Source organism: Melopsittacus undulatus, chromosome 7 (assembly GCF_012275295.1).
Source record: "Melopsittacus undulatus isolate bMelUnd1 chromosome 7, bMelUnd1.mat.Z, whole genome shotgun sequence".
NCBI classification, from domain to species: Eukaryota; Metazoa; Chordata; class Aves; order Psittaciformes; family Psittaculidae; genus Melopsittacus; species Melopsittacus undulatus.
In genome coordinates, this window is record NC_047533.1 from 19133287 (window position 1) to 19156391 (window position 23105).

A 23105-nucleotide genomic window follows, 5' to 3' on the forward strand; every position below is an offset into this window, starting at 1 on the left:
AGACTGAGGCAGCATTAAGAATTTGTTAGATCAAGACCTGTGAGCCTGTTACAGAATTTTCATTACAGCAGAAGATGAAAACTAAGTTGACTGTGTTTAGACATGCACTAGCATGTGTAGATGAATCCCTAAACCAGAAGAAATAACTAATGAGTTATCTCTTGCTTAGCTTTTTCAAAAGAAAGAGCTTTCAGGCTTTTCAGAAACCCATGGGTGGTTTCAAAACCCATGGACAGAACATGACTGAAACAGCCACGACTCGCTGATAAGTAATGTACCTAAAGGGAGATGTGGCCTTCCTTCATGCTCTGCTGGAAAGAACGTCAGGCTTCTCCTATCTTAGTCTGATCTTTCTGTTTGCTTCACACAGGAATTAATATCCATATAATCTTCTGTACAGAAAAATTACATCCAGTTGCTGTAACCTTCATACACTTCTCACTAGGCATTAAATGACTATTCATCTGGAGTCACAGCTGACTGAATGTTTGCTTTTAATAGAAACGAATGGAAACAGAAATGCGAGTGTGAATAGATTTTATCAAATGCTACAGATATTCATAGTTACATAAATAAATTACACTCAACTTAGTTCCAAAGTCCACTGGCTGACAGGTAACCAAAGACAAAACAAACACAAGTCAAGCATTTCAGTAAGGTTTTATTTTGTCAGCAACCAAAGCAATTTTCCTCCTGTGATCCAGGTTACGTACAGAGTGAATCCTTATATTATGAATAAGTATGAGAATAATGAATCATAACTATGTGCAATTACTATTTTAGCTGGGAACAGATTTGTTCCTAGTATAATCCAGAATCACGATTCCATATTTCACCAGAATCTCTAAGTACTGCACTAAGGAAACACCCTCTCCTGTAGAGAGGGGTGGGAAGAAGGCATCCCTGCCAAAGTGGTGCAGTATGTTGGGGCTGTAGTTGTATTCTCTTTCTTCCCGTTAAAAACAAAAGGATGGTTGTGGGAACATGGGACATAATGGCAGTATGTTCGTGTTGGTTTTACCTATGTTGGTTCATTGTGGGAATTACCGTGATGGTGTAGAACAATGTCCTTTAAAACACAGGAAGGGATTACAGCTGGCTGGTGGAAGTGGTGGCCAGGGGACAAGCATGTTTTGGCTCCAGTAGTAACCCAAGCTTCACGGGGATGGGGGGGGGGGGGGGTGGGGGGGGTGGGGGGGTTAGGGTGGGGGAGAGTTCTGTTAAATGACTAGCAGTGACAGCAGTGCAAGCATAGAGGCCTGTAGCTGTGACTATTCCTGGACTACCGCTGAGCAGATCACTTGGGCTGCCTTCAGCTATCCACAGACTGGTACAAGTGGTGCAGCCGGCCGGGGGCGGCAACGGGACCTCCACTGCACAAGCTCCCTGTTCCCCGAGAGGCTTAAATTCTTTGCAAACTGACGTGCCCCACAGCTAGCCTGGAGGAGGACCTCGAACCCTCTCTGGCCCTTCCGCAGCACGCTATAAGGCGCTGCCCGTACACACGAGCTCGTGCGAACGGCTCTGTGGCGCTGTGACGCCCAGCAGGCGCACTCGGGCCCGCGGCCCCTTTAAGGCAGGTAGCAGCGCCAGGGGCGGGTAGTCCATGTCTGCGCATGCGCAGGGTTCGATGCGAGTCGTGGAGTCAGCTGTGGCGGCTGGGCGCGCCATGGGCTGCGGCGGAGGGGCCTGAGCCCGCCCGGTGGCACCTTTGATTGTACTCGGCCCATGGCGGAGCTGGGTGCCGGAGAGTCCGATGAGCGGCTGTTGCTCCTCGCGGAGCCGGCGCCTCAGGCAGGGCCACCCTGGCGGGGGCCACAGGTGGTGAAAGCTGCCCCCGGCGCGGCTGTGAGGCTGTGTGGGGAGCTCGGGCTCGAGGAGGAGGGTGAGGAGGACTCGGGGCCCGAGGGCGATGGAGAGGACGAGCCTCTCTTGCGGGCGTCGGGTGCTGGCCGCGGCCGCCGAGCGGGTGCCGCCTGGGATAAGGAGTCTCGCGCCGCCGCAGGTACGGCCCAGGGCCGCCGCCGCCCCGTTGGGCCGGGCTGATACGCGGGGTGAGCTGCAGAGGTGCGCCAGTGGGCTGGGAAACTACCTGTAGGACTAAAGTACGCATGAAGTGCCGCACCCGGTTCCTGCTTGAGGTGTCCCTGCCTTACAGGAAGCTTGTTGGCAGGTTTTGTCCGCAGCCCAGAGGCTCAGCGAGGTGCGCGGTACCTTGCTCAGCTCGCGGGCTCGCAGACTGACAGCCTTCGAAGGAAAGAGGCCTATGAATGGCTCGAAATTCTAATGTTTTATGCGCAGGGCTTCACGAAGTCATTTACATCTTCATGAGTGTCTCCTTGTTCTCTGTCTTATGTTTCGTTGGGTTTTGCTTTGTTTCTGTCACGGTTTTTGAATCTTACGGCTTTGCATGTTTTACAGACTCTGTTCTGTGGTGGCTCCAGCTGTTGCTTTCTGAAAGCTTGGCAAACGCTGCCAGGTTTTGTGTTTGTCTCAACTGTCCTGGCAATTACTTGCTTGTGACCCCCATCTTCTTATCCTGTGACAAAATTTTACTTTGCTTTAGTTCTTGCTCCAGCCATTTTTTCATGTGTATTAAGAGTTTTACATGTGGACTCCTCTGTCATATATTTGGTGTTCATAAACAAAGATGTGCTTTCTATGTTTTGAAATCCAGACTTAGAGCAAAATATTATTTGGAAAATAAGAAATGTAAAACTGCAATTATCAAATTGAGAAGAAGTTTAAGTGTGGCAACTATCTGATTCTAAATATAAACTATATAGTATTCATTGTAAACCATTATATATATAACTGTATAACTAGATACATATATGGTAAACAATGCAATATTTATTGCTTACTTTTTTATTTAGACTTAAAAGCTTTATGATCCTGCACAACTTTGTAAATAGATGTTCATCTGGGAAAGGTTCAGTGGTGGAAGTCTATGGATTTCTATCACATAATAGTGTTTGCTGTTGCAATTATACCGTAGGATTTCTTGTCAGAGACTGATAAAAATCATTCCTTTTGCAATAATAAGATACTTAAAAAGAAAGTCTGAACAAAACACCCATCAATTTGAGCAACAAAAGCTATGTTAGTAACTTTTATCTGTAGCCACAGGAAGCTTTTGCTAAGGTACTGTGATTAACCATAAGAAAAAAAACAATGATTCCAAGTGTAGACCAGACTTGTAATGCAAATATGCCCTTATAATCTTGGAGTTCTCTTGTCTTGTTCCCACAAGATGCAAGATGTGTTGATGAGACAGTGCTTCTGGCAAAACAGTAGTTAATGCTTCAGAGTGGAGACTGAAGGCCTGGGTCTGCCCTACTGGGGCAGTGAGGGTGGTGAACATAGAGTAACACTTGGGATCTGCCTCAGGAAAAGTAAGAAAATCTCAGAACTGTGATTGATTGCAGCATCTCGCTCTTGTTTCCTTGTCCTTACCCTCTCCTGTGTGTCTAGCACTTGAAGGTTTGTTTCATGTGTCAGGTGGAACAAGCATGCAACAGATATTATTAATGCATTTTATTGCAACACAGAGAGGGTTTTCCTAATGGAATTGTGGTCAGAATATGAGATTCTGCATAGAAAGAGATGGAAGTGGTTGAAGTGACTACCTTTAATCACGTTAATGTTAAATAGTATAAAGGTAGTTTAGTAGTCGAAGAGTTCATACATGTTACTCTTGCAGAGTGTATTTGTTTAGCTTATGTCATGTTAACCTGACAGAAGAATAGGTTGAAGTATATACATCGATGGTAGTATTTGTATCTTCTTTGGCACAATCTCATCGTTCTTGTACACATGTATACATGCCTATACATCCATGTATAGCAGCTTCACAGCCTTAGGCCTTGTCCAAATGAATTTGAAAAAGCTTACTGAGCTTGGTAGTTAGACTCTGTGTGTGAGCTCTGGTTTCCTGGGTGGGAGTTTAAGGAGAAAAGTAGCTCGCAAGAGTGGTTGCAGGAAAAAGTTTGGTTAGTTCTAACTGTAAGTTTAGACTCTATGGGAAGTGAGTTGTAACCATAACATGCTTGCATAGTGAAAAACTTGATATAATTTTTGAAGAAGCCAACTTAGGAAACCCTGTCACATTCAGCAAATACTAGCTTCAATGAAAATGGCTTGTTTTCCTCTGGCTAATGTTGATAAACTGAAAGGAAACTTTTTAAAAATGCTAGTTTCCTTCTTTTCAGCCTGTGTGGTTTTGTACAGCCATGTCACTGTAGACTGTAGCAACAGAAGGCTTTTTAGCAGCACAGTAGCAATACTGAAATAAGTTTCCCAAATTATTTTTCTCTCCCTTGAGCATACAGCATAATGTGGTTTGTTTGAATTGAATTTGATTTTTAATGGAGTATGTTTTTCTTGCAGTTATCTCTTACATTAGAAAAGACACAGCTGAAGAATTTCCTCAAGGCAGTGAGACTTCTTACAGGTTTAGATTATGGAATGAATGCCTAGAAATTAAAACCTGACCTCTCAGTTGTCTTCTGCATGGACAGCTTCAGTCCCTGTGATAGGAAGTTCACCTGTAGATCCTCTTCATCTGGAAGATTAATGTGCAGAGCAACTTAATATGAGTGTTGCATTTTGTTTGGTAACAATATAATGCATAACTCTGATTTTTGCTTTCACTGATAAAAACATGTAATAGCTGCAGCTCAGCTGTGTGGTGTGATGTTTCTTCTGTAGAGGTAGTTGAGGTTTTATTATGGAATAAGAACCACTGATTGGAGAGATAAAAGTCCATAAAAATAAGGGTTATTGTGGGTTGGGTTTTGTTTTTTTGGTTTGGTTTTCTTTTTTGCTTTATTTTCCTAACTCAAGTACTGTCAGAGAAGTCTTAGAACCCTTTCCCTCTTAAATGCAATTTACTGATTCTCCCTGAAGTCCTAGTAAAAGTCTTAAAATTAAACTGTAGTTCATTGCAGAAGTGTTGGTAAAGTAGTCTGTACAGATTCTGATCCAGTGGGCTCTGATCTTTACAAATGACCAGGTTAGCAGGCAAGGCGGTGAGCTTCTCAGGGTGTGTACTTAGGCTGTTAATTTGGAGTACAAACTACATTTAAGATTGCTTGTTTTTTTTATTTTTCAGGGCATACAGGACATACTGCTGATATGAATATATTTTTAGATGATCCAGAATTTGCAGAGATTATTCTGAGAGCAGAACAAGCTATAGAGTGTGGAGTTTTTCCAGAAAGAATCTCTCAAGGATCCAGTGGGAGTTACTTTGCCAAGGATCCAAAAGGGGTGAGCATGTTATTGCAAAGTCAGAGACTCTTATCAGCAGTGAGTTTAAATTTGAAATTTTAAAGTTCTATTTAAATGGAAATTCATTTAAATAAGTTGTTTAATAATTTACAGTATGCCAAAATCTATGTTGTGAAAAATCCATGCAAGTAATACTTAAATTTCTAATTACGTCTTGCAGCATAAGCTAAGCCAAAAATGCAAGAGTTATTTCTCTGTTGCAGTTTACCATGTTTTGAATTATCTGCACCAAAGGAATATGAAGAAAATAAAAGGACCTCTTTAACATCTGAAAACAATTCAGGAATTCCTTTCTGCAGAATCTGACATTTTGTACCTTCTGTGTTTAATGGATTTTTCACCCAACAGAGCTTCTGATCTGGGTACTGTTTAGGTTTCTTTAGCCAAGCCTCCTATATTTTTATCTCTCTTATTGTTTTGATAGTCTTTTATTTAGGTCATGTCTTCTTCCTCCAATATAATTGTTTGACAGGCAAGAAGAGTAATATAAACAAATCTACCTTTGTACTTGTCTGCTGAAGCATAACTAGAAGATTTGTTTTCCCCTTCTTTAGTGGTAAAGGCTGCCTTGAATTGTGATCATCCAAGAAGTAACCCTAAGTTTACCCTGAGACAGAGAAGAAGCAGTTACCTGAATATCTTGCTTGGAAAGTAACATTTGGTTAGCATTGTTTGGTTAAAGACATACTTGCACATTGTTTTATTTAAATTAGAAGTTCTTTGTCTGTTTAGCAACCTATTCCAGAAGACTCCAAACCTCTACACCTTTGTTAATTTGTCATACCTGATATTTAAGGTCAGTCAGCAGTCTTCAGATCTTAGGTAGTTGTAGGTGTTTGTTAATCCTGAAGACCCCAGTTATATTTGACATAGAATTTGTAACACTTCAAGTGCCTAGGTTTTTGGAAAATATTCAAGACTGTTGTTCCTCCCAACATCCTCAAAATGGTAATTTCCCATTTGTTTAGCAAGTGTTATGGGTTTTGCTTAGCTTTTATTTGTATTACCGGTCATTACAGAATGTATTACTATTTTGTCAGTTAATTTTCATGGGTGTTTATTTTGTTTTAATGATGCTTTTCTGTTGATAGTTTTTATAGTTTATTGAACGAGTGATTTTTAGAATAGCTGTCTGACTCAATACAAACAAATATATGAATTTATTAATGTATTTCTAAAATGCAAAGTGGCAGAACTATCCCTTCAGAATCTTCTAAGAGCTGCATGTCACAATTCATGCTGTGGTGTTCCAGGAATATTTGTTAGTAATGACCCACTTCATTCTAGTGGAGGAGAGCCAGAGTAGGTTGGGAAAGAAGGTACATCTCTCAAACTGGTAATAGAAAATAATCTTTCTCTGATAGCTTTTTGAGATTCTTGCTGTTGCATCTAATGCTGTTAATGTGAAAACCTGTTCACAGTGTCCACAGACTTTTTAAACTTCAAGTCACTTCTCTACTCCAGTAGTTTAGTTTTTTGTAGATTTTCAGAGTTTATGCTTATATATAGATATTCCAACTTCATAATGTTTTTAAAGATGTACTTTAAATCAGGATGATATTTAATATGCAGTAGAAAAAAATCTGAGTAACAGAATACTGGTTTAAATGAATACTTTTCCAAAAATCTAAGGCATGATATGTCTAAAGAGTACAATGTTACACTCAAACGCTTTAAAACTTGGCAGGTGGGGTTTTTTTTGGGGGGGGAGTTTTTCTTAATGCTGTGCAGTCAGGGTCTCTTATTCTTAGAAAGTCAGTTACTACAAAAAAAACCCATACTTGTTCTTGATTTCAATATGTGCAAATCTATTTTGTCTGAAGCCTTTTGAGACTGATTTTGCAGGGTTTTTTTTTGGTGACTAGCAAATGCCTGAGGGATTCATTGTACCCTGGGACTAATGAGAAATTACTTGTACACCATTTTTGCAACTACAAGATTTTGGATGGAGCACCTTATTTCCTTACATGGTGATTTTTTTGTTGGTTTTACTTTGTTTTGTGTGAGGTGGTGTTTTTGTTCCTAGTTAAGTTTCTGATAGTGACTTGCTCTCTCCCTTTACGCAGATCATTGATTTAAATTTAAGTGTTTAGGAGAAAGGAAGATCTAAACTCCCTTTTTTGTGAGTTCCAGAAAAAATTCGTTGCAAAATATACGAATGTGTTTGCCACATGGGACTGAGAATAATGATAGTGAGTTCTTAGCTGACTCTGACTTTTGTTTTTGTCCTGTGCACTAAATTTAGAGCTTATCTAAATTTGTTTTCCACATTAAAGGTCTGATAAAACTTATTTTGTCAATAGTGCAGCTCCCATTTGTAGAATGGATTTCACATCCTGTTGGATAGAGTATTGCATCATTCTTCTTCAGACCAGTTTTGTGACTTTCTGTCTCCTGAATTCCTTGTGTAAGCTCTTTCCCAGCATAAGGAGGAGGAGATTATTAAAGACATGCTAAGCCTCTGTGCTGGTCAGCTTCTGAAGTGTTTACCCACACTAATGCCAAGTTATAGGTAAAACAGCCTGCTACTGCCAGGTCATCTTATTTGCTGATTTGGGTCAATCAGAAAGATTAAAATTGCCTAATACAAATTAACTTTGTGCTTAATGCCATAGTTATATACTGACATAAAGCAGTTTAGTACTTAAGCAGTACTATTGCTGACGTGTTGAATATTTCTGCATTTTCTCTTCATTGTGTAACTAGAAAAGCAAAAGACATTGTGTCTGTTACAAACTGTTCTGCAACACGTTTTTGACAGTTCAGCTATTGGCTGATTGATAATGCTAATGGATTCCTCCAAAATTAAGACTGGTCTTGTCTACAAATTGAGCTTTCTAGTTCTACTCTGGTCCTCAACAGCAGTGGTGCTGCAAAATTTAGCAAGGTTCTAACTTCAGTGAAAACTTAAAAACCGTATCTAGATTAGATACTACAGTACAGTACAGCCTGGGCAAGCAATGTAAGCAGCTAAGCTCTTTTTTTAAATGGGCGGTTAGTAGGAAGTATTATCCAAAGAAAATAAACAGTTAATGGCTTGGAATTAAGAATACAGTGATATTAAAATATAGTACTAATACACCATGACATTTCTGGGAAACGCAAACCTGCTGGATTTGTTCCAAGCAGTCTGATACCTGTTATTCCAACAGGAAAAAAGTAACTTTTTAACAACTCTAAACCTGATGTGATAATTTTGGCCTAACCAGTGCACAAAGTGAATTCAGCTTTCAAAGTGATGTGATGTAAAAAAGAAAAAAAAGTAGGGCAAGAGAGCATCCTAGCTTTCATGTTGTGTAAGATATCCATTGTACTTTTTGTGTAGGTCTGAATTTAATTGTGTGTGTGCAGTTGCATAGGACTTGCTCATAATTTTGAATGTAACTTTAGAATCACAGCTAACAGCATACCAAAACCAAGAGAATTTTTGTCAGTTTGTTTTTTTCCTGCTGATAGGAAATTTTGTTTTCTAGGATGAATGAAATAGTAATGGTTTTTAACTTATTTTTCCTGGTAGTTGATGGGACAAGACAGGTAATGCTACTAATGCCTGTTGTCTTGTGTAATCTCTTTATAAACTGCATGAAATAAGTTCTCTTTTTTTTTCTTGGACAATCTTGGAATAATTGTATTGTCTTGGACACAGTGCGTGAAAGTTCTCCAGAAGATTGAAGGTCACCTACCTGCGTCCTCTCCCTAATCTGGCTGAATTGGCAGTTACTGAAGCAGATTGCTAGTTTCTGACTGCCAGCAAAATCGTCCATGACTTGAGTGTAAATTAGGCATGAGTGTTGGTGTGCAACAGGCCATTTTTAGCTTATTGAGATACTCTTCTTTTTGATAAGGATTCAGGAAAGTACTGATGTGTGAAAGTGCTTCTTAAATAGAATTAAATATCTTAAATAGATATTTATTAGAATTTTATTTACTTGCTATGATTCTGTGAGAATGAATGAAAAATACAGGCACTTCACTTGAGCTAGAGAAGAGTCATTACATGGACTTTATGCAATAGGCTGAAGTTTATCACAGGCAATGGAAGGTTGTATATTTTATTGTGGTAACAATCTCTGTTTTGAGGTTAACAAATATGGAATTGTGTAAGAAAGGCACCTTGAGAAATCATCTATTTAGTGTCTGTCATGAGGAGCAGGATTGTTTTAACATGTTTCCTGATGCATGTCTGTCTAACCAGTTGTTAGTGGCATCCTGTTTTGGAGACTCTTGAACCTGGCAGTCTGTTCTGGTCTTTAGCTGCTCTTAAGGTTCAAAAGGACTTTTAATTTGTAATTCATCTGCTGTGATTGGAGCCTATCCTTTCTCGGCTCATTAACAGTAACTGCTGTTCCTTTTTTCTCTATAGCAACCAATTGCTAAGTTCATTTTGCCCCATTTTCTCTTAGGCTAAACAATCCCTGTTCATACAGTCTTTCATTATTCACTTTTTCTTGTGTTTATTCTCATTATTTTTTCAACTTTCACCTGTTCATTAACAGATTTCTTGAAGCATAGCGCCCAAAATTGAACATAGTATTCTGAATACTTTTAAGCTTTGCTACATGTCTCCAATGTAAATGGTGGCTGACAGTGTGAACCATTGTCAGCTCTCAGTTGAGGATTCTGCAGCAGTGGTAAAAGGCACCACATCTTGGAATTGCAAAATGCAGTTTTGCATTTTGTTGCATTTCGATCTATTCAAACTTAAAGCAGTAAATAAAGTAGATAGAAAAAGGGTAATGTTGGATTATTAACATTCTGTATGTTTAACACTTTTCAGGAACCATTATATCTCTTGTCTAAAGTATAATGGTGGGCTGAAAATTATTTTTAAAGCTACTTTTAAAACCTCCACATTAGAAAACTTAGAATAGAAACCAAATGATTCTAAAATGCAGTCCTCGTTAATTTTGAAAAGCTAGTAAATGTTAGTTGGGTTTGATTTTTCTCTTATGAATAGCTTATTTAGAATTTCTTCTAGACAAACATTCTACAGTAAATTTATTTGGAATATCAGTTTGTTAGTTTTAGTGTTTCATCATCCAAAAAGTTCAACTGTAAAATGCAATGTGTAGTATCTAACCAATACTTTCAAATAACTAATTTTCAAAATAATTTTTATCTTTTACAACTCAAAAGTATGCCTGTTTTCATTTTCTATTACTTATTGTAGAAAATTATTGGAGTGTTCAAACCAAAATCTGAAGAGCCTTATGGACATCTAAATCCAAAATGGACCAAATATTTTCACAAAGTTTGTTGTCCTTGCTGCTTCGGCAGAGGCTGCCTCGTTCCAAATCAGGGATACCTCTCTGAAGCTGGTGCCTATCTTGTGGATGACAAGCTGGGGCTAGGAGTTGTACCTAAAACCAAGGTAAAAGTTAAAATACATAAATTATTAAATGAAAAATTATAGTGGCAGAGATTTGTCAGTCTCTGGACTGTACTTGTGGTGATATCCTTGTATATCGTTATCCCCAATTCATGTATAAGCTGTTAAAAATCTGAAGGCACAATTGTTTGTTATAGACCTAGTGACTGTGATTTTTCATTCAAAGTATAAGCTTTAGATCTGAATTTAATTTCTTCTTTGAAACCACTTCAGTTTTTACCGTTTCCTGGCACTTTCATTTCCTTGTCTTTTGGTAAGAGGCAAAATTGCAAAAATTGGCATATAAGGATTCCGATTTTTCTTTTGAGATACGTGGAAAGGTGAATATTTGCTACTTTACGTAAACTTTCTGTTGGAAATGCCTGATGCTTCTTTTTTGCTTTTTTGACAGCTAAGCATAGATTTAATTGTAAATTTATAATTGACATAATAAGGAATTCTGAGCCATGTTTTTAACTTTCATATTTTAAGGTTGTCTGGCTTGTCAGTGAGACCTTTAATTACAGTGCAATAGATCGCGCAAAGTCAAGAGGAAAAAAATACGCTTTAGAGAAAGTGCCAAAAGTTGCTAAAAAATTTAATCGAATTGGACTACCTCCTAAGGTAAGATGGGAAAGAGTAATTTCTGCATTTGCTGATTCTTATACAAATCTCTCAAATTAAAAAAATTATTTGTGAACTTCAACAGTAGAAGAAAAATCTTGTTGCTTGTTGAAAACTATCTCTGGATGACTGAAGTTTGATAAATATGATTGTTTATATGCAGAATTTGTCCACTCATCTTTCCTTCATTTGAACTACTAATAATCTTGCCACTTTTTGTTTCAGTTTGTAGTCTAGCTTTCTGCTGGGGGAGTAACATGTTAGTATTGTACATCTCTCAGTATTTTGGACTTTTCCTTTTTCTTAACTGTTCATGTCTCTTCAGTATCATTTTTATTATTTATTTTTTTATTTATTATTTTTTATTATATTGTCACATTTTCTCCCCTGTAATTTATCTAGTTATGTAATCTTTCCTAAACATTTGTCAGGTTTTTTTCCTTTGTTTTATTATTTTAGGTATCTTACTGTTCATCCTGCCTTGCTTTTCATCTTGTGTGCGTTACTCCAGTGACTAAAATCCCACATCTTTCTTGGCTGACGAGCCTGATTTTAACCCCCAAACACCACCACAATAGTGTTCTCCTAAACTTAAAAAACACAGACTACATACAGCTTGGGTATTTCACTGTATCAGTTCTCAGCAGTTTTGATCCATGTGACATACTGTATGCAAGCTTTTATCAGCATGGCTATTCCACATGCTCTGCATTTAACCATATCTCTGCACATGTGCATCTATTAGCATTTTACTTGCTAAATACAAGTCTTCGTTTGGATTTTAATCTTGAGGATCTTACCTGTTCCCCACATGTACAGAGCTGATGCCATCTGTAGTTTTCTTCCTTGGACTCTTTTGAGAAATGTATTTCAGCCATTTTCATGCAAAAAGTGTTTGTCTTGAAAAAACGTCTAACGCTGTTTTTCTCATCAAGAAAATGGGAACTTTTCATAGGATCATAGAATGGTAAAATAGTTAGGGTTGAAAAGGACCTTAAGATCATCTAGTTCCAACCCCCCTGCCATGGGCAGGGACACCTCACACTAAACCATGTCACCCAAGGCTCTGTCCAACCTGGCCTTGAACACTGCCAGGGATGGAGCATTCACAACCTCCCTGGGCAACCCATTCCGGTACATCACCACCCTAACAGTAAAGAACTTCTTCCTTATATCCAATCTAAACTTCCCCCGTTTAAGTTTTAATCCATTACCCCATGTCCTATCACTACAGTCCCTAATGAAGAGTCCCTCCACAGCATGCTTGTAAGCCCCCCTTCAGATACTGGAAGGCTGCTATGAGGTCTCCATGCAGTTTTCTCCAGGCTGAATAGCCCCAACTTTCTCAGCCTGTCTCCATACAAGAGGTGCTCCAGTATATGGGGTGGGTTTTTTTGTTGTTTGCTTTTTTTTTTGTGAATTTCCTGTGGGCTATTGAAGCAATGAAAAAAAATAGTTGAGAAGGCTACATGGGGACCTCATAGCAGCCTTCCAATATTTGAAGGGGGCCTACAAGGATGCTGGAGAGGGACTCTTCATCAGGGACTGTAGTGGTAAGACAAGGGGGAATGGGTTCAAACTTACACAGGGGAAGTTCAGGTTAGATACAAGGAAGAAGTTTTTTACTGTGAGGGTGGTGAGGCACTGGAATGGATTGCTCAAAGAAGTGACAAGTGCTCCATCCCTGGCAGTGTTCAAGGCCAGATTGGACAGAAGAGCCTTGGACAACATGGTCTGGTGTAGGCCATCCCTGTCCATGGGAGGGGGGTTGGAACTACATGATCCTAAGGTCTTTTCCAGCCCAAACCGTTCTGTGATTCTATGTTACTTCTTTTTCTCTGTTTCAAATATTACTCATAACACTGAGTGTTCACTTATGCTGAGCTGCCTGGCTGTATTTTATTTCTGGTAAACTCAGTGAATGCTTAAACAAATATTAAAAAAATCCAAAACAATCACAACTGAAAATTCCCTCTCCCCCAAAACTAAACAGAAAAAGCCCTCATGATTTGACCCTTCCTTTTCTTAGAATTTAGAAATGAAAGAGAAACCACTTAGTAATCTTTTTTATGTCATATTTCCTGTCTACTTTGAAAGTACATAATAAGTTTTTCTGTTAAGATTAGTTATGTGACATAGCCAAATGCATTTTCTAAATACAGTTACTTAATGTTTCAGGTTGGCTCCTTCCAGCTGTTTGTTGAAGGATATAAGGAAGCTGACTACTGGCTCAGGAAGTTTGAAACTGATCCTTTACCTGAGAATACAAGGAAAGAATTTCAGTCACAGTTTGAAAGATTGGTTATTTTGGATTACGTAATCAGAAATACAGGTATTTGTTTATGTCTTGATATTTATCTACTTTTGTGGGGCAGAAATGGTAAGCAGTGCTGGCTGCAAGCTGCTGCTGCATGCTTTTAATGTATCTCAGGTGCTTTTCTCACAATTGAAGGCCAGAATGTTACATTTAAAACTTAAAAAAAAATTACTTCAGATTCAAGCATTAAAAATTGCAAAATCCAAACAACCCCTTTTGGCTGTTACTTCATATTTTTAAGCAATGGAAGAATTCAAGAACAAATACTTCCATTATGCTTTAATTCTGTAAGTAGGCTATTAACTAACTGTTTCCCCTGATTAGGGTAAGGGATGGTGAGGTTTCGGGAACCATACGACAAGCCATAACTACCATTCCTTTTATGCTAAGCTGGAGTTGAGAACAGCACAGTTTTGTGTCAGTAAAAATAGTTCATATTCATTGTGACTAGGCATTGAAGTACAACTGTGGTGTGTGAATCTTGCTTTTTTGGATTCTTGCTTCTTCCACTCAGAAGCTAGGATTTGTCTGTTGCCTATGTAGGTGTTCCGAAGGCAGATTTATATTTAGAATATACTCCTTTGCTGCTTTGTCTGAGATGGGCATCTTTATTCTTCTTCAGACATATATTGGCTCTAGTTAATTTTTCTTAAATTCACTTATTACAAAGGAACCCAGCTGAAAATAAGTCACTTAACTTGCAGCTTTTTAGAAACAAACTTAAGTTTCATAAGTAATTAATACTTTCTAGCCACAGCTGTGGTCTGTCAGCTTTATGAAATAAATCCAGATGTTCCCAAACAATTACTGTGTCCTGTGATGTTCTTAAAATTGTAAGGAATATACTCAAAATGCAGAACATCACTATGTGAATGGTTTTACCTTCATCTACTATATTTAATGATGAGAGAACATGAAAAACTTCTGATGGATGTTTAACTAAAGTTAGGGGAGCACCTCAAATGACCTACAAATCCATGCAGTCATTTTCTGTCTGAAAGACCTTGTCAAAGCCTCCAGTGTCTCAATTTTGAGTAAATAATGCAGGCATTTTCAGCTTCTGAAAAACTCTTCATTCCCCTCCTTTCCCTTGCTCACAGTCTTTGAAGAGTCTGTTTTCTTCATGTAGTTGAACATCACACTGTATATAATTTTGCAGGGCCTCTCTTTTTCCCTGTCAGCAGTAAAATAAGCTTTAAAAATAAGTCATCGTGGTACTGCTGCTGATAGGGTTTTTTTTTCCCAGGAGAAGTACAAACTATAGCCAAGCATTTCCGCATAAAATGGATGAAAATAATTTCTCTTAGCTTACCTGGTATTTTGCTGTATATTCAGCCAGCTGGGGAGATTAAAGCAGTAATAAATACCTAAGAATACTTATTAGATTTTTGGTCTTTCCAGTTGCCTCATACATTTCAGTAAAGCTAAAACATATTGTGATGGAGAAAACTCTTTGAACAGTTTTGCCTGACTCTTTTGGTAAATTCTCTGTAAATTTACAATATTAGTCATTGTATATCACTTTAGATGATGGTTTCTTTATAGATGACATGTTGTGACATGCATTTTCCTGTTTAAAGACAGAGGTAACGATAACTGGTTAGTCAGGTATGAAAAACAACATGATGGACTTGATCTGTCAGATAAGGTAAGAAAATTGTTCTCTGAAAGTTATATTGCTTAAATTGTTCAGTTTTGTCACTTGGTCTTGCAGGGGATTAAGTGCATGGCTTTAATTCTCGTGTATGGTCTCAAGAAATGTAATTACAAATTATTTTAGGTGAAGTGAATGGAAAAGGTATTTGGATTAGATTACTCTGGATAAAAGACTGCTAGAAAGTATTTTTCTTGTTCTGTATTTTTAATTTGCCAGCTTGAGCTATAGTAATAATGAAACTGCCCACTGTTGCTCAAGCACATTTTTTCAGCTGTTTACATGCTCTTCTTGTCTTGTATTTGGGGGAAGGGCTCATCTTTAATGATGTTAGAGTAAGAATTACACATGCTGGAGTTGATTTGGAAACTCCTTTATATTGTTTAAGTGTGAAGATACTATATCATGTAGCGTTTTTAATGTATTTTACTATTTTTGTAAGCACAAATCACTTGTTTTTGAAATATTCCTTCTACAGGAAAGCCAATGGACTGTAACCAAGGAATCTACTATTAAAATTGCTGCAATTGACAATGGTTTAGCATTTCCTTTTAAGCATCCTGATGAGTGGAGGGCATGTAAGTATTGCATTCTTCAGTCATCTTCTCATTGGGAGAGTAACTTCCAAATTAAGTATTCCTTTTTTGCTTAGGTTGTTGTAGTGCAAGGATGGAGTCTGGAAAGTCGGAGCTCATCTGTATAGAGCTAGCAAAGGACATAAAGGGCAGAAAGGTTAAGTAAGCTAGAAGTGAGATTGGGACTGAAGACAAGTGTAGCAAAGACTTAAAGGCAAAAGGCATAAGAAAGAACAAGTTACTGCTTACTTTTTCTCAGTTCTCACCTGTAAGATTTGATCTTTTGGCTCTTGGGTCTCAGAGTTTGTAAGCAGAGCCTCTGGGAATGACAATTATGCAAAGCAGAAGAAAGGGGGCACTTAATCAAAGCAGACATACAGAAGTTTATAGGAGTAGATAGGGTGCATTGAAAACACAGTGGGAGCTGTGTGATGTGAGGCTGTTCTCTCAGCGCTCAGGAAAGACTGTAGTTAATGTGGGAAGTTGTTGATGAGTAGAAAAATGTATCACATGCATCTTCAAGAAGGGCAAGATGTAGAGTACAAGGAATCATAGGGTAGCCAGCCTAACCACAGTCCCCATGAAGACTGTAGAATGAATCCTCCTGGAAGCTGTGTACAAGCACATGAAGAACAAGAAGGTGATTGGGAAACCAGCAAGGACAAACTGTGCTTAACTGACTAGACAGCTTTTAATGCTGACTAGCTCAGTGGATGAGGTAGTGAATACTGATATTTTATTTTTTTTCCTTGACTTCTGTGAGGCCACCTGTGTAGTCTCTCATAGTGTTGTAGAGAAATGTGGGAGACTAACTAGACAATCAGGCTGAGCTGAGTGGAAAACTGGCTGGACTGTCAGGTGCAAAGGGCTGTGAGCGGTGTCAGGAAGTTTCAGTTGATGGCCTGCTGCTGGTGATGTTCCTGAGTTCCTGCAACTGATACTGTTTGGTGTCTTGTTTAGCATCTGGTAATAATCTTACCATATCTCTTGAAAAAGCTGTTTACTAGCAATTACAGGAGAAGTTTAGAGTGTTTTTTCTCAGCATGCATAGAAGGCACTTTAATGAAAAAAAATGTTAAAAAATAGTAGCTACTTTTTTGTTAATTCTTTAATAGGAGTAAAACATCTGAAAGATTTCTATTTGATTGCAGCCATTATTTTACTCCAAGGGAAATTGCATTACTAAACTAGGAGAATGCCCTTACTGGTGCTTACAGTATTTATATACATATTTTACCTGCTGCTTCAACTAAATATTTATTACTTTAAATATTATTCTAACCTTTTAGATAAAAGGCTCAGTAGCTGTAAAGCTGCTTTTGTAACTGTAGCCACAAGAGGTATATGGGGTAACAATGCTGAGAAAAATAGTGTGTTACTGGAAAATTAGTAGGCAGCAGAGTATTGTGTCAGTAATAAGCACTTGAGAATGTATTTTTGCCTGTTGTTAATCCTTGTGTACTGTTTTTCTGCATTAGATCCCTTTCACTGGGCTTGGCTTTCTCAAGCAAAAGTTCCTTTCTCCCAGGAGACCAGAGACTTAGTTCTTCCTCGCATTTCTGATATGAACTTCGTACAGGATCTTTGTGAAGATCTTTATGAACTATTTAAGGTGAATTGGATGCTTCTTTGAATTAAGCATTACTGCAGTAGCTAATACATTTAATAGAACAGTTAGATGAGTTTAGCTTCTGTATGTCATGATACTGTTCTCTTTTAGCTTTAACATTGGCAGGGTAGAAAGGGAATATATGATAAAGAGGATACTGTCACTAATGTGACTAATTGATAGTAGCTCATTTGAAAACATAATTAGCTTTTAAATACCTAAGTTTCACATGATCAGTTAAAATTAGTTAACTTTTATAGCACAGGTCTGCGTAAAAACTCCATTTAACATACCTCTGCGGTGTGTATAACTGAAGATAAACTAGCAACCTGAAGAAATCATGTATTTAACTTGAAGACCTGCATACCTTTCATAGACTTTATAGTGTGTGAAATTGGTGCTGAAATCTTGACCCTGTTTAAATTAAGTCAAACTTACCTTAAAGATACTGAAACTGTACTACAATATTGAGATGTAAAGAAGTGTCCTTCTCTGAAACATTCTGTAAACAATTCTGTTGGATGTTCAGGTGAAATCCAAATGATCAGGATGAAAAGAAATGGAAACTTTAAATTTCTAATGAAAATGCACCTGTAATGTTAAAACTAGATCCTGAAACACACTTGCAGTGTTTGGTCTTTGACTCGGTTGTATTCAAAGTAACTTTGAGTTGTCTGTTAAACCCAGTGGAAGTTGATTATTTAATAAATCTGAAGGAGGAAGTATTCTTTTGTCAATAAAGGTGAGAGACAGCAGTGTAACATGATGTGATGGTATTAGGTATACCTATCAATGTTCTAAAGTAGTATCTACTGATAAAATGTATCTACTGATGTACTTTACAATATGGAACATCCTTCATTTCCACATATGTAAACTTGCTGCAGTAAATAGACCTTCTTGTGTGTCATACTATGATTATTTAAAGCTTCCAAAATTTATTATGATATTGGTAAGCATGACTGTGCATTCATTAAGTTGCTGAATTTTGCATACTGAATATATAGCTAGAAATAAATAGGTCATTTCTTATAATAACTATTTTCTTTATGAAAGACTGATAAAGGATTTGACAAGGCTACTTTTGAAAACCAGATGTCTGTTATGAGGGGGCAGGTAAGACTGCTTTTTTACATTTTCATTTATGTATTTAATTTGTCAATGCTTGTCAGTTGTTTCTTTTAGAGTTACAAAACCTGACTCCTATTGAACTGGAAGACACTTAAAGCTGTCTTCATCTGAGAAAACTAAATTTCTTCTTAGAGTTTGTTCAGATAACACTTGTATGTTCATATAAGGTATTTAAAAATGAAACACTGGAGAAGAGTCATAAACTAGAATGGAAGGTTTGGGGGGTAATTTCATTATGTTATTGACTTTATTTTGGAGCGTTAACTTGATTATTGAAATGCTTCTTGCAAGAAAGCAATATTAGGTAATAAAATTTCTTCATCCTAGCAAATATCAGAGCCATACTTGGAACCAATCCAGTCATTTTCAGATTTGAAAGTTGATGATTGAGTGTTGGTTTGTTGTTTTGGGTTTATTTGTTGGGGTTTTTTTCCCCACAGTGAAGCAAGAGAGGAGAAGGGTTTCACCATCTTCTTTGCTGTTTTAAAATTTAAGAGTGGTGTGAGATAATGGAAAACAAGCTTTGGCTAAGAACAAGTTATTTAGCTCATTATAGGCATAAAATAGTGATTTATCAACATGCAAGGGAATTAGGCTAGATAAATTAATAGTCCCATTTGCACTGATTTTATTGAAACTGATTTCTGTGTTCATAAGTTCAAGATGAATAGTTTAAACCCCAATATTCACATTTCTTAGAGCTGCTTAATCATACCTTTTGTCTGTAGAGTTTTCTGTGTCAATAGTACCTTGCACAAGATTGCAGCTCTGCTTAATCAAAGCATAATCCCAGTTAACATTAGGTGTGGTGGCTAAAAGCCAACAATCCGTACTTGAATTAAATTATAGGAATTATTTGTGAAAACAGTTCTGAGAAGTTTGTACAGTCACTGGAAGGTCACTTCTGAAGGATTCATCCATCTTAATCTGTGTTAAGTAGCTTTTTTGTGATGAGACAGTTGGCTACAGGGAATCCGTTAGTTAATGAGAAGCTTAAGGTAAAAAAACTCATCTATGTAACTGAGAGAGGTCTAGCTACGGTTGTCTAAATAAATTTCCTGTTATAAAGGCTGCAACTGGATGTTTTCTTCACACCTTTTCCCTGAAGTGAATTTCAGCAGAAAATTTATTTTAAATGTTTCTCTAGCTGTATGATAATGGGTTTCACTGTGGGAGATGTCAGGTTTTCAGGCATGGGTTTGGGGAAGAAATAAGGATGATGAGTTGTTCTTGGATGTGACTGGAAATACATCAGCAAATTGTGTGTTTTAGCACTGATTTTAGACTTGCTTTTGGTGTAAAGCCAAGCATGTTACAAGGGCACTATAGAAGAGTTAAGATGAATTTGCAGGGTATCCAAAACATCTGTGCATGCATCCTTAGAAATAAAAACGTTGAGAAATTTAAAATTAAGAATCTAATTGATAGAGGATGAAGAGAAAGGCATCTTGCATGTTAGAGATGTGAGATCTTTAAGATACCAAAAGCAGCATATTTTTGTGAAGTGTGTGTAGGGGAAGTACTGGGAAGGGTTTCAAACCCAACATAAGCAGTTCCCTCAAGAATATGGAGATTTAAGAAGCCAGGCAATGCAGATCTACAAAGGGGATTGCCTTAAAACTTAGAAAATGTAAATGTCCGGTGGAATTGCTGGAAGAGCTGCATTTCAGTAAACCATGCAAAAAACTATCAGGAATCTTCAGCCATGGAAGTACAAAATGAGCAGGGGATCAGTAAGTTCACAAGGAAGAAAGGGCATTGTGCAGGGAAAAAAATATGATATTAAGGGTAATTGAAGTGTGTCCCCAGAACTAAATTCATGGAATGATAGTTTGGTTTGGGTTGGAAGGGACCTTAAAGATCAGGCAGTTCCAGTCCCCGTCTGCATGGACAGGGATTGCTCAAAGCCCATCCAACCCTGGCTTGGACACTTCCAGGGATGGGGCATCCACAACTTCTCTGGGCAACCTGTTCCAGTGTCTCAACACCCTTGCAATATAGAACTTCTTCATATCCAGTATAAATCTTCCCTCTTTCAGCTTAATCCATTTGTCCTCATGCTGTCACTACATGCCCTTGTCAAAAGTCCATGTCCAGATTTCTTGTAGCCCCCTTTAGGCACTGGAGGCTGCTCTAAGGTCTTCCCAGAGGCTTCTCTTCTCCAGGCTGAACAAGCCCAGCTCTCAGCCTGTCTTCATATGACTGGTGCTCCAGCCCTCTGAGCATCTTCATGGCCCTCCTTTAGACTCACTCCAACAGGGTCCACATCCCTCTTGTGTTGGGGGCTCCAGAGCTGGACACAGTACTTAAGGTGGGGGTCTCATGAGAACAGAGCAGAGGGGGAGAATCGCCTTCCTCTACCTGCTGGTCACACTTGGTTTACATGCAGCCAGGTTTGAATTGTTGGAAATGTAATACTTTTGTGTAGGGAATTGCTGGAAATTGAATTGCTGCATATTGAATACCTGCCTCAGTTTTTAGCAGGTTAGCATTGAATATGGAGTAAATTACCGGGGCAGTTCATGAGCACTGAGGTTTTGGAAGGAGATAACATACTTCTGGGAGCTAAGGTCTTGGCAATGGTTCTGGTGTGGGTTAATGGTATTGTGTCGTATCTTCTGATACAAAAATAACTTGTAGCTACAACTCCTGGTAGATCCTGTGTTAAATACATGTTGATTGCTTTCTTGTAGCTTGTTTTTGTTAGTTTTTTGGTTTTTTTGTTTTTTTTTTTTTTAATTAAGTATGCAGTGCTCCTAAAATATATGCTAAATTGAAAATGCTTTCAGATTTTTGTCTCTTAACATTTTCCAACATTTCGGAGGACATTGCATGAAATAGTCAAGAAAGGACCAGAGGGGTGGTCAGTGGTGGGATGTTATAACGTTATAATGTTACCAAAGTATTTCTACTTGCAATAGAGTATCTTTTAAAAATAATTTATTTGACATCACATCTGTAGGGACAGAATTTATTTCAGTGACATCTGAAATTTATAAACCCATTAATCACAGTTTTATTTGTATGCTTTTGCTCTTTTAGATATTAAATCTTACTCAGGCATTAAAGGATGAAAAGAGTCCCATTCAGCTTGTTCAGATGCCACGTGTGATTGTGGAGCGAAGTAGCACTGGAGGTCAGGGCCGAATTGTTCAGCTGAGTAATGCGTTCACACAGACCTTTCATAGCAGGAAGCCTTTCTTTTCCTCCTGGTAGCAACAAAAACACGTGGGAAGAGTAAGTTTCTCAAGTTCAGAAAGCTACTTCTGTGTAAAAGCTCTGCAATAATATACTTCTGCTGTATGCCAAGAGCTCTGACTGCCACCACCATAGAACTTAAATTCTGAAGACTTAAGAAATGTATTTTGAATGTAATAAAAGTTTACAATTTTTGTGTCAAAATTGTGAATTCTTATGTCGGGGATGAGAAGAACTTGTCCATACTGTATTTTTATAGGCTAAATTAATGTATTCTGAATAAGGTAAGATACACAGTTTGCATATACTGAGAAACTACTTTTGAATACAACAAGAATTCTTTTTGTTTCATATAAATATGAGAACCTGTATACTATTTTATATAGTCTTTAAAAATTGCAGAATGTTATCTTTGTGCAAATGCTTTTCCCTGGAATTTCTTGCTGGTATTTTAAGCAGTTAGATATTTGTAGGCTAGTTACTTGAGAAGTCATGCACTTTAAATAAAAAAGGGGGAGGGATAAAAGGGGGGGGAATGCTTCAACTAGGTTTTTTGCACGTTGGGACCAAAAATACCTAAACAGTTGCATTACAGCAGAGTTCAACCTGAGTGAAGTACGCACAGCTCCTAGTGATGGAATGAACTGAGTGTACATTTCAGAGGTTGAAATTTCACCTGTAGCTTTTAGAACTAGTGTATTTAAGCACATTAGGGAAAACTGTGATATTTCTTTATAGATCCCTCAGAGCGAAGGAATTGCAGCACGTTGTTGCAGGTTTGCTTTGCCATATGCCTATAACTGTGTTCATCAGTAGTCACCAAAGTGGTTCTGCACTATGAATGATGGGAGCACTGATGTGTTCAGCACGAAGCCAGTCTGCCTTCTAGATTTATATGTAAACACACAGTTGTTTTTGTTTTTTACTGGAAAAAAAAGACAAAAACTGTGATATATAGAGCACAGAGACTTATTTTGGTGCCCTTAGCAATGTCATGCGCATCTGCCATTTGCCTTTATACTTAAGTTGCGTGGTTTAAGACTTGATTGTCATGTTTCAAGATCTGTGGCTTATGTAACATGGAAAGTATTTTTATTTTAGTAATTTTCTGGACAGTTAAAACCAGGAAAAAAAAATGCTGCTTTATGGAACTGTCAGTATTTCAGTCATTGCTGTGTTTTGTAATTCTAAGCAACACTGTGGACAAAAATAATAAAATGCTTGTATTTTATATGATTTTGAGTGGATGTAAATGTTAATGTAGCGTGTAAGCACTTTGCATGCCTAACTGAAATGTTCAAGCCTTAAAAGTAAAGCTCACTGTATGGTGGAATTTA

General features: G+C 37.9%; 1 protein-coding gene across 2 annotated transcripts; it reads left to right on the forward strand.

The window, feature by feature from the left end:
• The first annotated feature begins 1624 nt into the window (after positions 1-1624).
• PI4K2B (phosphatidylinositol 4-kinase type 2 beta) lies at positions 1625-23004 on the forward strand. 2 transcript variants are annotated; one of them, XM_005142878.3, is made up of 10 exons: positions 1625-2005; positions 5114-5271; positions 10463-10663; positions 11153-11284; positions 13463-13616; positions 15182-15249; positions 15734-15833; positions 17309-17442; positions 18496-18555; positions 21613-23004. In XM_005142878.3, the coding sequence occupies exons 1-10, from the start codon at positions 1729-1731 to the stop codon at positions 21784-21786; spliced, it is 1458 nt and encodes a 485-aa protein (XP_005142935.2). In that variant the 5' UTR covers positions 1625-1728; the 3' UTR covers positions 21787-23004. The 2 variants fall into 2 exon arrangements, with proteins under 2 accessions (XP_005142935.2, XP_030899371.2); XM_031043511.2 differs by having other exon boundaries at positions 1625-1885.
• Positions 23005-23105: the final 101 nt, after the last annotated feature.